Source organism: Apodemus sylvaticus, chromosome 7 (genome assembly GCF_947179515.1).
Source record: "Apodemus sylvaticus chromosome 7, mApoSyl1.1, whole genome shotgun sequence".
In the NCBI taxonomy this organism is placed as follows: Eukaryota; Metazoa; Chordata; class Mammalia; order Rodentia; family Muridae; genus Apodemus; species Apodemus sylvaticus.
The window spans coordinates 74,476,189-74,497,630 of NC_067478.1; the positions used below are offsets into that span (position 1 = coordinate 74,476,189).

General features: G+C 46.7%; 1 protein-coding gene across 1 annotated transcript in view; it reads left to right on the plus strand.

Annotated features, from left to right (window-relative positions):
* Nucleotides 1–6,368: 6,368 nt before the first annotated feature.
* The window catches only part of Acsbg1 (acyl-CoA synthetase bubblegum family member 1), a 56,245-nt gene continuing 41,171 nt past the window's right edge, over nucleotides 6,369–21,442 (plus strand). The window contains exon 1 of the mRNA XM_052188317.1: nucleotides 6,369–6,520. Coding sequence (XP_052044277.1) covers nucleotides 6,399–6,520 — 122 coding nt within the window. The 5' untranslated portion in view covers nucleotides 6,369–6,398. The remainder of the gene's footprint in view (nucleotides 6,521–21,442) is intronic.

Below are 21,442 nucleotides of genomic sequence, written 5' to 3' on the forward strand. Positions count from 1 at the left end.
AGAGAGAGGGAGAGAGAGCACAAGCAGCTCTGAGACAAACACATTTGTACACACAGAAAACTCAGAAAAACAAAAGTGGAAACCATACTATAGAAGCAAACGGGGGCTGGAGAAATGGCTCAGTGGTTAAGAGCACTGACTGCTCTTGGGAAGGTTCTGAGTTCAAATCCCAGCAACCACATGGTGGCTCACAAACATCCGTAATGAGATCCAATGGCCTCTTCTGGGGTATCTGAAGATCTACAGTGTACTTACATATAATAAATAATTAAAAAAAAAAGAAGCAAACGATCTGTGAAGTTAAAAAAAAAAAAAAGCCCCGACAAAGCTCTGTGGGAAATAAATAGCCCATCGAAAATACCGCTGAGACCCGCGCAAGCGCTGAGCTCGCCGCCACGGACTCTGAGTTCACTTGCACACTGGCCCGCTGTATTGACATCCGCCTCCCCTGGCACTTACAATCTTTCAGGAGTTCTCTGAGCCCCAAGGGGAGGAATTTGACGGAGGCCTCAGGTCTCGAACTGAGAGTTCCAAGGTCTCCCACTCTCTGCGCTGTCCGTTTGTGAATCTGTCTTCTGCAGGACAAAGAGGTTCCCAGCTCCTGCAGGACGAAGCTTCTGTGATGATGGCTAAGTGGGACACAGATATTTGAGTAGAGCAGAAAGTCATTAGCACTCATTTTGTGCCCACCATTCCTTTAGGAGAGCACCGGTGTTTGTTTCCCCCTAGGTTCCTGGCATATTTAGTCTCAGGTTCATGGCCGCCAGGGCAGCGCCAAGCACAGGCTCCATCTCATGGAGCGGGCCTGCATTTCAACCCTACGGTGGTTGGTTACTCCACAGCACTCATGCCACTACTGCACCGGAGTCTTGTGGTGCATCTTCCTGTGGCTCACAGGGTTTGAGCTGGGTTGGTGTTTACCTGGTAGTGTGCAGAGCGCCTTCCAGGATCACAAATACTAGTCAGAGGAATAAATGCTAATGCTCCGATAGGCATCAGCTCGACTTCTCCACGTTCAGGGAGTTATGTCCTTAACAAGAGGGTCTTCCCTTCAGCTTGTACAGGGTGACCAATAGCCCTGAGTGGTTTAAGGGCTTTAACCCGGAGTGGTTTCCATGGGGCCACTTTGGTCAACAGCTCAGTTAAATGTAACCCGTTTCTAGCTCTGGAGGTTTCATTTAGTGGCAAAAGATGTCTTGTTGGGGTTTTGTCTCCCCCTTTATTTGATGATTCCATCTAAGATTTCTGGCATGGGCTTTTGAAATCTAAAGCCCACCATAGGGATTCATTCACCTTCTCCAACAAAACATTCTGTCAACTGGAAACCAAACATTCAAAGACATGAGCCTATGGGGGCCATTCTCATTCAAACCACTACAGCATGTACACACACAGACACACACACACACACACATTAAATACTTCATTCTGGGCATTTATTACATTCTAAATCTTTGAAAGGTTAAGTTATGCTCAATGTTAACCTGCAAGCATTTAAAGATGTTTGTAAAGACAAAAAATGTTTTTTGGTTGTTTAAAGTATTTTCTTCAATAGCCAGGTGATGGCATTCAGTGATCACACAGTGAAGATATAGTCTGGCAAATGAAAACTCTACTGAAAATCTTAAATTATACACACTGAATGAGAATTCAAGACACACAAGCATGACAATATTTAGAAAATACTTTGCAGGTAAGCTATCCATATATAGATCCAGCGTGTGACCCAGTTTAGAGCGGAAAGGCGGTGTGAACCACAGAGAACTCATTTATAGAAACTGGATTTTAGAAGGAAGGTTTTGCTTTCTCTTTACTATGATGCTTGTGAAGCTGATATGTATGCTCTATGAACTGTAACCACAGCACCTGTCACTTGCAGAAGACATTTCTTTAAAAGAGACTGGGCTTGGGCTGGAGAGATGGCTCATCTCAGAGCACTGGCTGATCTTGCAGAGGACCCCGGTTCGGTGCCCAGTCCCCACCAGGCAGTCAGTCCACAACCATCTGTTATTCCAGTTCCAGGATATCTGATGCCCTCTTCTGGACTCTGCAGACTGTCTGCGTTCAGGACAGTCACATACTTGACAGACAAACACTCCTACATACAAAATAAAAACAAAAAATATTTTAAAAGAAAGATAGAGATACAAAGACAGATGCGAGGGCTAAAGGGGAAGAGGGCTTATAGGCTGTTGTCTACCCACTGTCCTCTTTAAAAGCACAACTGACAAATTTAAGTCAAACTGACGATTTCTAAACTAAGAACTCAGGTTAGTAAAAATCTTTTTATTTCATCATTTAATATTTATTTTATATGTGTTATGGGACCTCAAAGCACCTTTCCCACCCATGCCTTCCCAGTCACCCGGTTCATTCCTTATCTGCAGTGTCATGAGAGACGGGACATCTTGGTCAAGATCATTCAGCTCCTCTATGGAAGACCTGGAGCTGCACTCAGGTCTGAGCGACAACAAACTTTCACAGTGCCCGTGGCCCCCACTGTCACATGGAACCTGTGGTTGGGGCCTTCTCTCATATCCAGGGCCAGGGGTCGCTGCTCAAGAATTATCAGAAAAGGAAGGGTGGGGCTTGCTGGACAGACAGCCTCGCTGAATCCATGAGCATGAGGTTACAGGGGAACACAGCAGAAAGAAATAGAGGACACCTGACACCCCTGGCTCTCTCAAAATCCTACACTGCTGCACAGACCCACTAGCACAGATACACAGATACACATACCACTCACAACACACACACACACACACACACACACCACATTCCAACCACCTTCTGCCATTCCACCACTCTGACCCGGCCTAACTTACCCACAGAACAGGGGCCAGGAAACCCAAGGGTGGAGGCTCCCATGGTTAGGTCTCTTCCTTTTAGGCAAAGGCCAAGAATGTGGACAGAGGGACTCTGGTAGACAGAACAACAACCATGGTGACTGCATTTGTTTGGCAAGAGGAAACTGTATTGCAGTTTTCAAACTCAGCCAGAGCAGCCTCTCCCAATTCCTTGGAATTTTAGTCACTATGTCCCAGTTGAGACATCTATCCTTTGTCCGCAGGTGACTAAGAGTTGGTTCTCATCAGCCTCTGTTGCCAGCCCACCAAACCTCTCCTCACGGGGACACACAGGCCACTTCCTGCTCTGCGATGCAAGGCTGCCTGGACCTTGTTCCCCTTGGTGTTCCTCTGCAGCCTTTGCTGGGCACCCTAGGACTTTATCAGGACTTTTCCTGGGTGCCACCATCCTTAGGTCTCACTGACCTAAGCCAGCTCTCCCCCCACCCCCATCCCCGCCCACCCCGCCCACCCTGCCCCAGGCCACTCAGTTCTCCAACCTTTCTGAGCTTTTGCTTGAACAAGGCTTCTGAACTTAAAAGCCCACGATTCCTTGTCTTCCCCCCCCCTTCTGATTCGGTTGCCCCCCCGCCAGGTGGGGGCACACTGACGTCACTTACAGCGACATTACCCATCCCCTCAGCACAGCCAATCAGCCCCCTGGCAAAGCTCTCCCCATTGCTTCCTCGTGAGCGCAGTTGGAGCTGGCTGTGACTTTGGACAGCCTCCAAGCCTCCAGCTTCAGGATCTAGAGGGCAAGCTGGGGCTCAGGGAGACTCCAGGATCAGTGCAAAGTTAAGGGGAATCTTGAAGAAGACTCGGGCCTCCTGCACAGTCCCTCAACTATCCTGCTGCAGGCAGTCTTGGGTGAATGTGGCTCATGCTCTGAATTGCTTGACAGTCCAGTGTTTCCTAGTCTCCTGCCTTCCTCAGTTAAGAGCATCGCCTGTGACCAGCAGACTCATTGATCCTCTTGGGAGCATCTCCTACTCTGACAGCAGTGTGGACATCACAGGAAGCTGCACCTGGTTAACATGAAAAAAAAGCTAGTGGGCGGGGAAGTCTGGCACCCTTCCCCACCTGGCTTCATCTAACAGAACATGTGCCTATGATGCGCAAACATGAAGGGGGGGTGCTATGGAAGGGTCTTATAAAGACTAATTCCTTCTGGCCCAATGCTGCTGAGGCTTCTCTCTGCTCACTAGCCCAGGGACAGTTTGCCATTTTTACATAAAGGTCTCTATGCCTATTTCTAGTCATTTGTCCCTGGTGCAATCGTTTGTCTTGGGACTCAAGATCATGGAATCTGGTGCCCTGTAGAGGGCAAAAACGGTCCATATGCTTACAGAGAGCAATGGAGATCCAAAATTGTAAAACATGCAGGCCTTTCTCTTCACCAGAAGGGGCGTGCATGCTTGTTTTCCATCCAGAATGCTGGGAATGGATGTGTTAAGAACATTGTAACCTCTATTATCTGTACAGCCAGGCCTCACCCAAATAATCCATTCTTATGAAAGCGGTTGTTTATTACAAACCTTCCTCCCCAGACTCCTCTCCTGAGCGCTGCTCCTCAGGCAATAGAATGCGTTCTTGGGGAAGGGGTCTCAGGTAGTTTGTAAAAGGCATGTGCTTTACAAAGGAGTTTACATGTAGCTGTGCCTTAAGTTTTGCTGTGATAATTGTCATGAGGAGACTTTTCTCCAAAGTTGTACTGTGTTTAACTATTCCAACAATAGCCTGCTTGGGGTCAGGTTCCAGGAGGTTGAACTGGCCCGGCTCACTAAGTCATTTTCTTTTTCCTGCTTCTGGTTTGCTTCACTGTTGGCAGCAGAGCTTGCGGGGACTCCACAGAACCCTATCAATTCAGATCCACAGCCGCTTTTCTTTTTCCTTCTCCTGGTCTGTATTTTAGATGCCAGGCAAAAGCCTGAATATGCTTTCCTTACCACTCATTGTTTCTCTGACCCTCATACTCAACTTAAACTTGACTTTCCATCTCCCTCCTTTGGCAGAGGTCAGGACACGTATGTATATATGTATGTATGTATATATATATGTATGTGTATGTGTATATGTATGTGCATATGTATGTGCATATGTACATATATACATATGCATATATGTGTTTATGTATAATATATACGTATATATGTATATTTTAGCCTTACCTGCCGTGTTATTTTTCTCTCAAATTATAATAAAATTGTTCTCCAGCTTCCTTCTATGTCTATTTCTAAATTCTTTTATTGACAAGACCACAGACCCAAAAAGGGAACCTTGATTTCTCCCAATAACAATAGGAATCCCTGCCAAAATTTGCACTGAATTAAATCTTGTCTCCCCAAAATTAATGCTCACCCAGAGCATCAGGGGGTGACCTTATTTGAAAACGGGGATTATGCAGGTGTAATCAGCTAAGAGGAACTCATACCGGCTTGCAATGGACCTTAGTCTGATGCTTGATGGCCTTATAAGGAAACAGAGATACAGACAGTGGCGAAGGCAGCCCTGGGAAAGCAGAGGGAACACTGCATGTCAAGGCCAAGGAGGACAAGCAGGGGCACTGACCTGCGGAAACTAGGGCAGAGGCCAGCAGTCTTCCAGTGAGCCTTGGAGGGAGCACGGTCCTTTCACACCTGGATTTCAGGCCCCTGGCTTCTAGAATGATGAGAGAATGTATTTTTGTTCCTCTAAACCATCTGGATTATAGTTTTGTGTGTGTGTCTGTATGTGTGTGTATTATTTTTTAAATATGGAAGTCACAGTTATATAGTTCGCCTTAGAACACTCTCTGGTATTCAGAGCAAAGCGCCTGCCCAGTGTATTTCCTGTCTCTCTGTTCATGGCTACTTGCCAACTGGCCTTTCCTCCTTAAACTAAAGGGGCACATCCTTGCCGGTGTCCAGGTGTCCCCAAATGGCCCCATTTTGGGGTTCTCTCTCATGCCTGTTTTAGTGTGGATGCTTCTATGAGCTATACAGTAGTCCTCCTTGGATAGTCCACTGTCTTGTCCTCCCAATACTGGGCTCTTTGTGAGCAGAGGCGATGGCTCTCCTGTGGTGTCCAGCCAGGGACTGGGCAAACCTTCCTGGGCTGCATTCATCTGTTCAAGTTGTGTCTGCACCCGCTGAAGCTGGGCATCGGAACCAGCAGCCGTCAGGCTCAGGGTCTGGATTTGTGCTGGGAGCCCCCTTCCTCCAAAGTGTCCCTTTAAAGACAGTAAGGGGTTTTTCTGGGGGCCTAGAAGTCCTAAGCCCATTGGCCAGACCTTCCGGGAGAACTGGGGGCCAATTTGCATAAAAATGAAGGCTGACTTCATTGAAATTCTCCTCGTCTTGAGTGCAGGGAAACCAGGAAGAAAAGGAAAGTTTTAGTCCTGAGCAACTCCACTGCCTAGGAACATTCTGAGCTTCTGAAAATAGAGAGGAAATGGGGCCCTCCGGGTCACCCCAGGCACCGCCCACCTCAGCCCCGTGCCCGCCCCCACGGCCCACTCAAGGCCAGCCTCTCACTGTGGGAGACCTCACTGCCTTCGGTGAATGCCCACAGCAGATGCCACGCAGTTCTGAAGCAGGATACTGTTGTCTGTCCAGGGACTCCAACATGCCTGACAGCAGAGACGATCAGCCTCAGGGTGCCAGCTTGGGGACCTCCCAAGAGAACCCAAAAACCAGGTGGGTCCAGGGCTGCGATCTCCGCACGCATGTGGAGCTTGGGGCCGAGTTCACGCTGCCATCGAACCCGGGGCAAGTGGCTCTTCTTTCTGAGCCTTGGTTTCTTCACCTGATCTCTGTGAAGGAAAAAGGGTGAGGCAGGGGCATTTATCCTTTGGAGTATGATTTAGTGTGTCTGTTCCTCTGTTGGCCGTTAGAAATTCAACTGAGGTATGAATCTCATTGGTATTAAGAAAGACATTTTTCAGTCAACAGGCAAGTTCCTTTGTTGCCCCATGGTTGGGGGTGAAGTGGTACATGTCCTAAGGGGGCGGTGATTGACTGATAAGTTCGAGCATCCACAGTCCGAGTTCCAGCCTGCTATGACCTTGGAAGGTCTCTGGCCCTCTCTGTCAGTACCTGAGCAGAGATTGAAGCTTTCTAAAGCCTCTGATATGGAGGAATTTGTGTCCCAGGAGGGAGCAAGAACACAGAATAGTGGAAGATAGAACTCGGGAACAGCAGTATGCTAAGCAGCTGGACTGTATTCAGGGCAGTTCAAGGACAAGGACTGAGGTCTGATAACATGCAGGACCAGCAAAGTTTGAGCTCAAGAACACGGCCACTGTCCTTATAAGGACTATGCAGAAAGAGGCGTGACAGACGGGAAGACATGTTAATGTGTCCCATTAGGTCCCCTGGACAAACTGGTCAGGCCAGTGGGCTGCTATCCACTCAGAAACAGTATCCCTTCCCCTGTAGGGATGGCAAATGAACGGGAAAACTGTGGCCCTGAACAATTCTATGCTGTTGGCACAGAAAGGCCTGGGCCCCGCTGGAGGCTCTGGGTCTGCTCTGGATAGCATCACGCATGAGGTCAGCGAGCAGGGGCTAGCCCGACAACCCAGGCGATGCTTCCAGATGCCTGAGTTCAGCCCTCAAAAAATGAAGAACAGCGTCTGCTGGGTTTCAAAGTCCCTTGTTCCACTAAGTGAGGGCTGGCGAGTTTGTCCAGAGGACCTAATGGGGCATGCATGTTAAGTCTACCCATCTGTCCCATCTTCACGTAGGGTGTAGTCCCCTTCAGTGTTTGCTGAAGTCCATGTATCAGGTCTATGTTGACAGGGACTTGGCCACTAGAGAGGAATTTTGAACACCTGAGCTCACAGGCCCTAGGTCTGCCTCACTGAGAACACTGATAAAGGTGGTCAAACCTGGGGGCCAGCTTCAGCTTGGGCAGCGAAGGACTCTGTTGTGGGAAGGGGCATAGGTTTGGGGGTCCTGTCGAACTGGAAACCGGGTTAGAGTGTCAGCTCCATCACCTGCTTTCTGAGTAAAGCTTTCTGACTTTTTGGGTAAGTTGTTGAACCTCTCCGAGTTTCAGTGTGTCTCTCTGTGCAATTGAAGATGACCTTGACCTCTCTCTTGACCTTGATCATATGTGAAGATGGTTCCAGAGACCCAGGAACACACACACCCCAGGCACAATAACCCCAGAAAAAACCCCAGGGCATCTTGGCAGCAGACTGCAAAGGTCATAACTTGAGCTCTGGTTGGGCTCCACCCCTGACTTATCCTGTAACTCAAGGCCAGACATACCCTCTCTGAGCCTCAGTTTCCCCATCTGTCCAACAGGGGAGGTGAATATACCCTGACAACCTTGCAGTGTAGCTGCAAGAAGAGACCATTGATCTCTTACTGGAGTCACTGAAGCTGCCCCATCTGTGGCCTGGCATAGCTGCTTCTGGGTAGGTTTGGCGGTGCCAGTAACCTCCTATAAGCTGAGAGATTCCTGCTTCTTCTTTCCTCCCTCAGCTGCAGAGGGGTTGGCTGGAGGCAGAGGAACAGACGCTGGGCAGCTGAGGGGTGCCTAGAATTGGTATGCCTCTTGAGACTCAGGCTATGGGCCATACCATCCACCATAGGCATGCCCTGGATGATTAGATCTTGGCCAGGTCAAGTCCCAGGTTTTGGGAGAAACAGTCCAATGGGAGAAAGTCCTCAGAGGAACCTAAGAGAGAAACAGCTTTGAAGGGCTATGGGAGATAACAGGTACAGGGGATGCAGGAGCAGCCGTCAGACCAGCAGGCTGGGGCCAGGCTGACTCACAGTCTGGAGAGTCTGATGTGCCTTGCTTGTGACGGACAGGCCTAGGGCAGTCAGCCAGTGAGGTAGAGGAAACAGATCGGTGCATCCCTTCATCTTTGGAAGGTTCCTGAGCCACTCATAGTGGGCGGTGTATGTGGGAAATAAGGAACAGATGTGGTGGTGACCACGGGGACTGACTCCTGGACATGAAGCGGCTGGAGAGGTGAGGCAGAAGATTGGTCTGTAGAATTGCTGCCTCCGCACATGAGAAATACCTGCTATGCTCTTACCCTGAAGAGCCAGTGTGGAGAGGACACCTCCCCACCTCCCATCCCCCCACCCCACACCCTCAGAGAGGCCATCATGGAAGCCAGGAGGCTGCAGCAAGCTAAGCAGCAGGGGGTGTTCTCCCAGACAGCGCTTGCCAAGGATGGCAGGGAGAGAGATCATTCCGTCTCAGGGACATGCTAACCTTAGAGGAACAATCAACATGGAATGTTACCACAAGGTACAAGTGTCCTCGGCACTGGGAACACTCAGGACCTTCCAGGCCCTCCCCCACTCCCACTGACTATTTGCATAGTGCAGAAGTGAGGCTTGTCTTTCTGTCCTTCATGCCTTGGTATCTCTATTGTTTTCCTGTTTTATAACATACTCACTCAAAATTATTTACCGTTGATTATTTAGGAATTGCACTAAACACTAGAGAATATCATAGACCACAAAGCAAGCCTCTGCCTTAAGGAGTTTACATGCATGCCAAGAAGAAAGACATTAATAAACAATTATGTAATTAGTCATTAATCTTACAGTTTAATGATACCAAAAAGTAATTTTAAAATGTGAAGAAAAAATGCTGATGTGCATGTGTATAGTGTGTGGTGTGTATGTGTAAGTGTGAGTGTGTGTGTAAGTGTGAGTATAAGTGTATGTGTAAGAGTGAGTGTGAGTGTGTGTGGTGCATGTGTGTGAGTATAAGTGTGAGTGTGTATGAGTGTATGTGTGAGTATAAGTGTGAGTGTGTGTAGTGTGAGTGCTTGAGTGTGTGAGTGTGTGTGGTATGTGAGTGTGAGTGTAAGTGTGAGTGTGTGTGGTGTGTGAGTGTAAGTGTGAGTGTGTGTGGTGTCTGAGTGTGAATGTAGGTGTGTGTTTGTGTAGTAGGGATTAGTTTGGCTTTCATGAGGACATGGGTTCTGTACCCAGTGCCAAAAGGCCTGGGGGCCGGGCACTGAGGAGTCTGCTCAGCCAGAAAAGTTGCTTGCCACCAAGCCTAACAATCTAACTTCAATTCTTAGAACCTAAAATGTAGAAAAAGAGAACCAACCACTGCCGGCCGGCCTCTGACCTCCACACGCACAATCCCCAAACACCCAAATAATGTTTTTAATGTAGTAAAGAAAAGAAAGGAAAAAATACTCTGGGCCAGGGAATTATACACCCTACATGGTAAAGATGTCAACTGTTTTTGGTTTTTGGTTTTTGGTTTGTTTTGTTTTTGTTTTTGTTTTTTGGATTTGGCTTTTTCGAGACAGGGTTTCTCTGTATAGCCCTGGCTGTCCTGGAACTCACTCTGTAGACCAGAAATCTGCCTGCCACCCAGGCGGTGGTGGCGTACGCCCATAATCCCAGCACTCTGGGAGGCAGAGGCAGGCAGATTTCTGAGTTCAAGGCCAGCCTGGTCTACAGAGTGAGTTCCAGGACAGCCAGGGCTACACAGAGAAACCCTGTCTTGAAAAAACCAAATCCAAAAAAAAAAAAAAAAAAAAAAAACCAACCAAATCAAAAACAAAAACAAAAACAAAAGCAAAAAACAAAAAACAAAACAAAAAAAGAAAGCCGCCTGCCTCTGCCTCCTAGAGTGCTGGGATTACAGACGTGTGCCACCACTGCCTGGTTGATGTCAACTGTTAAGCTATGTTTATTTTACCACAATAAAAATTGTTTTTAATGTTGGCAATCAAAAAAAAAAAAAAAAAAGATAATGTCACAGAGATCCAACGCAGTCTTGGGAATTAAAGAAGACTTGACAATCTGAGACCTGAAAGATAAGCAGAATCTCCTTAGGCGAAGGTGTTCTATGGAGGAGCAGGAAGGACCTTGGTGCTTGAGGCCGTTGGGAACGGGGTGGAGCTGGATCTCTAACAGCCATAGGAAGCCAAGGCTTTGGTATCAAGAGATCCCAAAGGACAGTTAGTACCTGTCAGGGAAGTCAGAGTCCCTGAGGCAAACCAGGCCCTGTCCTAGAAAAATGGGAGCAATTCGGATGTCTTCAGACTAATTCAGGCCAACTCTGAGTTCTCCAATTGTAGGTGCTGGGACCAAAGTTAATCACTGTACCCCAAGGCAAGCCCTTATGAACAGCAGATACCCTCCTAGGCCAATGGGCTCTCTCAGGCCACAGTCTTACCCATTCTGTTATAACACCCACACAGAATCAATCTATTCTAACTAGAATACCTCAAGGGAAGGGGAATTTGCTAAATAATGTGTTAACTCTGTAAGGACAGTGGTGGTAGGAGAAAGCCCTGTTTCACACTGAGTTCTTTAAGACACCCTTGTGGTGCAGAAAGTATGGACGGGCCAGGCAGGAAGAAGGGAGCTGTGGGATGCTCTTTTAGACACCATGTGACTGTCAAATGTACGAACTCAAAGCAGCTGGAATTAGCTGCACAAGACAGGACTCATCACCATTCAGTTGGGGGAGGTGAGGTGAGGGAGGTGAGGGAGGGGCTCATGGAGCCCCCGGTCCCTCCTCCAGGTGCTATTGGCAGCTGATGGCTGCCGTGGGATCGGAAGTCATTTTCTTTAGTGGTACAGCCACTGGTGAGTGGTTCATGCTGCAATGGATGCTCCACACCCCCAGTTTATACAGCCCTGCTTAAACACAGTGGGACACACACACACACACACACACACACACTCATGATAGTATGGGGCTGGAGAGATGGCTCAGTGTAAGAGCACGTATTGCTTTTGCAGAGGTCCCAAGTTCAGTTCCCCATACTTTGTATAACTCCACCTCCAGAGGGATCCTACACTTCTGGCCACCACAAAACACACGTAATTAATAATAATAAAAATCTTTTAAAATGATAGTAGGAGGGCACTTGTTGAGAAGGGAGACTGGGGGCAAGGGATGGGGATAAGATAGGGAAGGTGGTGAGTGTGACCAGAATGTCTGTGTGTGTGTATGTATGTGTATATGTTTGTGTGTGTGTGTGTGTGTATAAAGATTGCCAAGGGATACATTAAGTTAAAAATTAATAATTAAAAGAAAAAATAGATTCCTGGATGGCTGACTATGGCTCCTGACAGAAGCACAGGTGGAAAACACTTGGGAACAGAGTGCCGGGAAACTATAAAGGTTATGATCACAAGAGAGACATCTGGGCTTTGCTCCCTGAACGTCTACTCACAGAATGTCCATCTGAAGAGCTGGGTGGGCAGCGGGGCTCTGTTAATGGAGGCGAATGTTTCATACAGTGAACCATACCGACTTCAAGGTGCACAGCATGCCATCAGCCACCCAAGTGGAACATAGAGTGTGTTCATCATTCCAGAAAAGTCCTTCATGCCTACCTGCTTCTCTGCCTGTTCTCGAGCACCGTGTGTGTAAGCCAACCCACACAGGATGCACCCTTCTGTGCACCTTACGCCTGAGATGTCATTTGTGTCATTGTTTCAGCAGTACATCCTTTATTCTCTGTGTGTGTCAAGATGTGTTTATTCTTTATTCTGTCAAGGGTCATTTGAGTTTCCTGTTTTATTTGGTGTTTGTCACACCATCACTACCACCATCCTGAACTGCTGCCACCTTCTTCAATGTGACTGTACTTGGGGTCCACTTGGTAATACAAGATCATCTTCCTGTCCCAAGGTCCTTAATCACATCCACAAATCCCCATCCTCCCAAAAATGTCAAATTTACAAGTTGCCTGTGATTAGGATGTGAGAGACATTTTGATTACTATCTTGGCCTTGACTGGAGGTCTTAGTTCTTTGCTGATGGTCCACTCTGTGAGTTACTTGAGTGTCCTCACAGCATGGTGCATGTCACCAGAGAGTCATCTGAGAATTATCCACTGTCTGGAGGCTGTGCCAGGAAGACTCAGTCTGCTGAAAAGTGACCCTCTGGGACTCCTTAGCACATGCCTTTCTGTGGGCCTTCCATGAATGACATTACTATCATGCCTTCCAGGTAGGTAGACCTCTGTCAAGGATTCCAAGTCACATGTTTGGAGAGAGTCAGGTAGAAACTATTTCTTTTTCTGAACCAGCCTTGGAAGCTAGGCACTTCCCTGCCACACTTGTTGGAAGCTAGGCAACAGGCTACCCTTTATTACGGGGTGTGGGTGGGATTAATTAGACTTCACCTCCTGATGGAAGCAGTGTTTAGAATTTACAAGCTGCCAGCCATGGTGGCACATGCTTGTAATCCCAGCCCTTGGGAGGCTGAGGCATGAGGGTTGTGACCTCAAGCCAGGATGGGATAGTGAGGCAGACCCTATCTCCAAAAAGAATGCTCTGACACACTTTCAATCTATTGTAGCAGTTTCTGTGACAAATCCTCCTATCTTTCATTTGTAGGAAAATGCCATTCTTTTACCTTCCTTTTAAAGGTGAAGAGAATTCTGACTTTAATCCAAATATTCCCTCTAGCCACACTGGCGTCTCTGATCTCTATGGTTTCCTGTGGCCAGTGGCCAGTCACTTCTGCCCTTGTTCCTTTTATGTAATGTGTCCTTTCTCCCTGTCCTCCATTCCATTTAAGATACTGTACCCTTGGTTTTTTGGTTTGTTTGTTTGTGTTTGTTTTTGTTTCAAGGGCTTTGACCATGACAGGTTCGAGTGTGATTTTTTCCCCTTTTGTTAAAGCCCAGCTGAGGCTCAGTGACATGAAAATTCTAGAGTTTTGTGTGTCATTTGTAGGTTAATTTTTTTTTTAACCAAACTTAAAAAACATAGACATGGTTTCTTCAAATATGTCTCTATGCCCCATTCTCCCTTTCTTCTCAGGAATTCTAGTGTGGAGGGTATGGGTGAATATATATTGGAGCATTAAATATGTATGTGTTATAAATGTATGTTAAAGTATTTAATAGGTCACTATAAATCTCTTTATTTTTAAAAAAATATTATGGCTTTACTGAAATACAGTCACATATATAAAATTCACTCAGTTAAAGTATATAGGTTGGTTGGTGGTATACTCCCAGGGATGTGTAACCATAACCACCATAGATTCTGGGACACTGTTTTCACCTGCACCCATAAGACCTTTGCTGCCTTTAATCTGAGGACACCACTGATTTGTCTCTGCTGAGATGTTCTATTGAGCCGGGCTGACATCTGACCTATTGCCATTTTCCCTCTCACTTAGTGTTACTGATTTCATGACTCACTGATGATAGGACATTTATTATCATCTCCTTCCCTTTATGTGTGTGGGACAGTTTTGAGACAGGCTCTCTCTGTGCCACCCAGGCTGGCCTTGAACTCAAATCAGTTCTCTTGCCTCCCAAGTGCCAGGATTAAAGAAAGGTGCAGCAGTTTTCATTCCTTCTATGGCTAAATAATATTCCTTTATGTGTTACAACTTATTTACCTGACCCCTCCATCCACCGATGGACACTTGGGTGTTTTAAGTTATGAGACTATTATGAATATTCATGTCTAAGTTTGGGTGTCAATATCTATTTTTGGTTCTCCTGGGTATATTTCTATGATGGAGTTGCTAGGTCAGATGATATTCAATATATAACCTTTAAATTTCTTATTTTCCTTTTTGAGACAGGGCGTCACTATGGACTCTTAGCTAGCCTAGACATTTCTATATAGACCAGGCTGTCCTCAAAATCAGAGACCTGCCTGCCTCAGCCTCCCAAGTTTTGGGGTTAAAGAGTTCATCCCCTTACCCAGCTCAATGCATACTCTTGAGAAGCAGGAAGAGAGAAGCTGGCATCTGAGCAGTTGCAGCAGCAAGGTCTCCAGGACTTCTACATCTTTGCCAGCACACCTGCCCTTTCATTACAGCAGGCCTGCCTGGCAGGTGTAAGCTGTTATTTCGAGTGGCTTTGAATTATGTGTCCCAATGGCTGACGATGTTGAGTAACCTTTAAAGATTTTTGTCAATGTTTTATCTTCTTCAGAGAGAAGTCTTTTCAATTCTCCTTTGTTTATTGTTGATTGTTTATTATCGAGTGGCAAAGGTTATTTTTTATTGGTTTTGGTTTGGTTTGGTTTCAGTCTGTAGCCCTAGCTGTCCTAGAACTCACTTTGTAGACCAGACTGGCTTTGAACTCACACAGATCTGCCTGCCTCTGCCTCCCAAGTGCTGGGATTAAAGGTGTGTGCCACCATCAGTCATGGCAAGCGTCCTTTACATATTCTAAAACAAGTCTCGTTACCACATATCTGATTTGGAAAATATTTCCTCTTATTTTCCTGGGTTAACTTTTTCAGATTCTTGATAGTGTCCTTTGAAGCTCAGATAGTTTTAATTTTGATTACATCTACTTCATCTGCTTTTCTTTTGTTGCTGATATTTTTGGTGGGCAAATATAAGAAATCTTTGCTTAATTCATGGCAATAAGATTTACTTCTTTCAATGTTTTTATAGCTTTAATTTTTGCATTAAATAATTGAGTTCACATTGAATAATTAGATCAAATAATTTATATTAGTTTGTTCCATCTTGTTTGTGTGTGTGTGTGTGTGTGTGTGTGTTTGGCTGGGGAAAAGCTTTGGCTTCTTTCCTCCTCAGATAGCTCAGCTTGTTGGAGAGATTCTTATTTCTCTGCTAGGTTGTCTTCTCATCTTAGTGAAAACCAGTTCACTTTAAACTCACAATAATCTTAAATTAATTTCTGAGTTTCGCTCAACTACACTTGTCCACTTGTCTATCCTGTGCTACCTTGTGCTCCATAGTTTTGATTACAGAGGATATTCAAATGCTTTGGAATTAGGAAATGTAAATTCTCCAAATCTGTTGTATTCTGGGTCTTGAATTTTCTTTTTTAAAAACATTGTTATTATCATCATTATTAATTACTTTATTGTGTTGATCGTTTGATTGCATGTATGTATGCAAGCATGTGCCTGGTGCCCAGGGAGGTCAGGACAGCACTGGATCTCCTGGAACTGGAGTTACAGTTGTGAGCTCCCATATGGGTGCTGGGAATTGAACTCTGGTCCTTTGGAAGAGCTGCCAGTTCTCTTAATTGCTGAACTATCGCTCCAGGTCCTGGCTCTTTTCAATTTTTGTAAGGATACCACCTGAGATTTTTATAGAGAGTATATTAACTTTTGACCAATATTAAATCTCTATCTATCTGTCTGTCTGTCTGTCTGTCTGTCTCCTTTTATTAATTTTGAAGCCAGGGTCTCACAATGTATTCCAGGCTGGCCTCTCCATCTTACCAAAACCCGATTGCTGGGCTACAGGTGCATCCATCATGAAGGCTACAACAGCACTTTCTCTCTCCTAAGGCATCTATTTAGTCCTTCAGCTTCCCTCAGTACTGTTTGTCTACTGAATTTAAAGTTTCTTTCCTCTCTATTCCTTGGATTGAATACTTTCTATTATTTGTCTTCAAGTTCACTAACACTTGTTCTCAATTTGAATCTGAGGCCATATGGTGAACCCTTCACTTCAGATTGTACTTGCCTTACATTTTGTTGTTTTGTGGAGACTTTCTCCCTGGGGGATGGGGAGAAGGCTCAGAGAAGAGCTTTGCTGTACAAGTGAGAGGACCTACAGGGAGCTCTCCAGTATCCATGGGTGGGCGTGGCAGTCCTCTTGACATCCCAACCCTCAGGAGGTAAAAAGAGAGAATCCTGGGACAAGCTGGATAGCTAGATTCACCCAATCGGTGAGCCATGGGTTCAAGTGAGAGACCCTGGCTCAATGACTAAGATAGAGTGTAGTGGGAGACGACACTTAGTGTCAATCTCTGACCTCCACATGCACCCACACAGGCATCCACCAACATACGCTCAAGTACACGTATACACAGACAGACAGATATATACAGAGATGGAGGGAAGGAGGGAGAGAGGGAGGGAGAGAGAGAGAGAGAGAGAGAGAAAAGCATGGTGCCTATTTCCCTCCCCCTTTTAATTCTCTAGTCTTGATAAGTGCTATAAATCCCTGGCGGTATCTTCACTTCCATGTCTGGAAGAGAGGAAAGAAACTTTAAATTCGGTAGACAAACAGTACTGAGGGAAGTTGAAGGACTAAATAGATGCCTTAGGAGTGAGAAAGCACTGTTGTAGCCTTCATGATGGATGCGCCTGTGGTCCAGCACTCTGGCTTTGACACCATGGAGAGGCCAGCCTAGGATACATTGTGAGACCCTGGCTCCAAAATAGAGTTTCTTTCTATTTCTGTTACTGTCTTTCCCCCTTGATTGTGTATGTTTTCTGATATCTAGTTATTCTTGGATGGATGGCTGATATCCTGAACCATGTATTGAAAGGACTCTGGTTATTAGTTTGAAGGATTTACAAACACACTAGACTGGTGCCTTAGCCACCATGTGCGCTTTGCCAAGTCAGTTGTTTCTAGGAAATTCCACATTGCTGAGACATATGGGGTAGAGCTGAGGTCTTCACAGAGCTGGACACGGGGTCAGGGATAACCCAGTGTGCACAAGTGAGTTACTCAACTTTATCCAAGTCCTGACACCAGAAAACAAAATAAAAATAAACAACAACAACAACAACAAAAACCCTACCATGAACTCTGAAGTCTGCTTACCTGGGTGCCAGGTGTCCTTGTCAGTAGCTGTGTGGTCTTCCACAATTTATCTCAATATGCTTCCATTACCTCTTAAAATGGGGGGTCACTCACGGTGAGTTAAGACAGCTAAATGAACCAGTCCTGTAATGTAACTGGAACATTATCTGGTAGATACCAGGACCTCAGAAATGCTCCAGTTGGAGTCCCCTCTGCTGCCCACAGGCACTCCAAGCATCCACAGCAGAGCCCTTGCCTGCAAAGGTCTGAGAAGTGCAGACTGTGGTGGTGAGTCACTTCTTTTCTCTCTTTGACCAGTGTGTACCCCAGCCCCCGGGGAGACAAGCAGAGAATCATCTTTCGTCTAAGCTGGGGTTCCGGCCCACCCACGTATATCTTTGTAGATGGGGTGGCCAAGGATCTGAGAAGAAAAGGAGCACAGTCAGAGTCACATAGTTGGCACTTCAAGTAAAAATGGCCGTCAGTGGAGAGTGGGTGATGTTCATGTCATCTTTGGGCTAGAATTATGTCAATGTTGAGCCTCACGCAGCTTCTCCTATGGTCATCAGGGCCACAAATTGTATCTTTCATGGATGACACATGCAGCTAAGCCTGAAATGCTACATGTGATGCCTTGAGCCATGTGGTAGAACCAGCAACTCGCTGGGCCATGGTGGCACACACCTGTAATCCCAGCACTTGAGAGGCAGAGGCAGGTGGATTTCTGAGTTCGAGGCCAGCCTGGTCTACAGAGTGAGTTCCAGGACAACCAGGGCTACACAGAGAAACCCTGTCTCAAAAAAAACAAAAAAACAAAAAAACAAAAAAAAAAAAACCCAAATCCAAAACAAAAACAAAACAAAACAAAACAAAAACAAAAGCATAAAGAACCAACAACTTGTTCTTTGACTTCCACATGTGTGGACACATGCCCAAGCGTGTACACACACACACACACACACACACACACACACACACACACACGCGCGCGCGCGCGCGCGTGCGCGCAAAGAAAGACAGGAAGAAAGGAAGGAAGGAGAGAAAGAAAGGAAGGGAGGAGAGAAAGAAAAAAGTAAAGAAAGAGAGAAAGGAAGGAAGGAAGGAAGCAAGAAAAAAGACAATTTTGGAGTTAAAAAAAAATGGCAGTGTCCTTAGGATTTTAGAGCTGGAGTTCTGGCCTTTCTTACTATGCGTAGCATCTGTCCCAACACTGGGTATCTGATATGAAAGCAGGAATCAGTGCAGTCATGGGAGTGCCCGTTCTCTACTGACCCTTTTGTCCTCACCCTGTCCTACTCCCATCACCAGAGTGGCCAACATGTCCAGGGAATCTGGCTGGCTACGGACTTAAGCTCTGGAGCACAAGTGTGCTTCTTCATCCCCAAAATGCAAACAGCAGCTGTATTTCACTGGGCTGTTGTGAGGATGGATGTATCCACACAGATGTGAAACATGGAAAGGTTTGCATAATACCGGGTAAGTGCGTGGTACAGGAAGGCTACCAGCACATACCGTTCTTATCCCCTCAAGCTCCCCTGCCCTCTCAGGCTTGCGATCCTGGCAATAGGCAAACTTGTAGCCTTATCTCTTATTCTAGCCCAGGCCCTAAATTGTCAGTCACAGCCAAGAAAACTGGGAGGCCCTTTATCTGTGACATCTCAGAATATGGAGTACCAGAGGAGGATCAGTCACATGGTTCTGAGGTCACATGGTCAAGGCAAAGTCGGGGCCAGAATCCAACGATTAATGTCCAGAGAACTCTGCCCTGGGTATGACCAATTTGCTATCTGACTCCTTTGAGAGTTTGTAGAACTCGATGATTGGTATATTTATTTCCTTACATAGACAATGGGATTTAGTGTAATGAGTTTGAACAGTCAGTCAGTCTACGTACTGCCAGCTGGGTTATAAGTGAACTGGCTAGATGGCTGCCCCACCCATGGAGATGGGAGCCAAGTCTTAGGGAGGATTCATGTTAGAGGGTGAGGCCTCTCAGTAAACAACATAATCCTCCTAGGATCCAGTCAAGGGCCCAGGATCCCCAATATAGGGCCCTTCTGATAGCTCTGGGCATGTGTTAAATCATGTATGCCTTACTCAAACCCTTTCCCAGAAACTACATACTGTCTTCACTCTGTCCCAAGGCCCTATCTGTGAGCTGAGAACTGGATGGTCCACAACAATGATCATAGCTTCAACCCCACTCAACATTCTTGCCCTCTCCAGGGCTGTCTCCATGGCACCTTCCTCCAGGTAGCCGTGGACACACACATGCTCACCAGCCATTAATTATGTCTAAACCACATTCAGATTGCTCACCTCTGCCCAAAATAAGCCCATACACCACCTGGATCATAGAAGGCATTAAATCAATACTCAGGGTAGGAAGAAGGACCCCCTAGAAGCTGTCAATCACGGGGGCAGAGAGAGAGGTTATTTCTAACTCTGAGAATAAAGACTGGACTAAAATTTGATTTGCTAGCAATTCTAGTCCCTAAATGCCAACTGACTTGGACTGGCCAGTCAGTCCCAGGAAGAACTGTGGCAACAGAGGGCCCTCTAGGTGTGCTTCTCAGTGCAAGTAGGGCTTGGAGAGGAAGGAATCTGCTGCAGGAGGTTACATATTCCCACGACTCCCTAAATCACATCAATTTGGAAACCATTTCCAGCCATCCAAGGGGGCTGAAGGCTGAGGCTACCTTTGCCTTCAAGTATAGACATTGTCACTAGTAACCCTCAGCGAGACGCAGCACTGATCCCAACCATTATGCCATTCCTTAGCCAGCACTGGGACATCAGAGGTAGTAGGGGATGGGGACATGACACAGGACACAGACTCCATCATTAGCAATCCAGTTGGGAGGAAAATCTGAAGGCTTTTAGTGTGATTAGGTCGTCAGTGGGGCCTGGACTCCTGAGGTCCCACAGATTCCAGAAATAGGAAGAGAGTTTCTGAGTGCAGAAGCGTGTGGGTGGGATGAGAAGTGGGGACTTCTAGGAGGGTCTCACCACCAGGTTTCAGGGTGAAGAATGAAATCTGAGTGTCCCAAGATGGAGAGCAGGCAGGAGCCACTTGGGAAAGAAGTGTTAAGGGGTTAAAACTGGATGAAGGCAGAATGATTTTGAAAATGGAGTGCTGGTAGTTTTCTGTCACCCAAGTTGGCAGAGGGCCTTCCCATAATCTCCTGCCTCCATTAATGTCCCTGTGCCCTGCTTTTGTGGGTAAAATTAGGGTTTAAAGTCCCCCTGGGCTGGCTGGTGAGCCTTCAGGCTCTAGTCTCAGCCCAGGAGTATTTGGGGTTTGGAGTTTGGCTCCCCAGGGATAACTAGAAATGAAGACATGGTTGAATTTCTCAAGGGAAACAAGGAACAGAAAGATTTAAGGAGAAACCGAAAGGGGAGGTGGGCTGGGGCTCTCCTGACAGCAGGAGCCTTGTTTAAAGAGGCACTAAAGGAGTCGCTGCAGCTGCAACCCTGCCAGTGTTAGGGGCACTGAGGGGCATTAGGAAGCTGAGGGCGAGGTCCATGGATGAGGGCATCGGAGGTAGTGTGGGTAGGATGGCTGAATCTGTGATGCAAGTGCTGGATAAACCTGTGTCCTGGCTCTGTTGTCAGAGCCAGCTTAAACAAGCTAGCTCCGCCTCTTGCTCGCAGTATCAGCAACAGCAAGTCTGGAGCTCTCTGGGGGACTCTCTGGGCCTCCATTCACTCATCTAGAAAATGGGGCTATTAATGACCCTGACATTACAAGGTTGGACGAAGGATACAGGAAATCAGCCCAGCCCATGTGACAAGGTATGTGTACTTAGGAACCATGAAAATGGAACACTTCTCCAAAAGGGGGGGGGGGGGGGACAAATTGAAGGAACAAGTCAATCTTCTGGCCCAGCCCAAGAGGCCCCAGGACAGCCTCTCGGTGTATTATGGCCCAGTAGCAGAAGTAATTTCTCCAAGGCTCTGTCAGGGCTCTCAGCCAACAAGCTGTCTCTAGTACTGCACTAACAGGTCCCTGTCTTGCTTTCCGCCCCACTTATGTAAGAGACACATAGGTGGGCAGCTGGGTTCTGTGCCATGTAGGTCAGAGGTATCTGGGGCCACACCTTGCCAGGAGCCCCAAG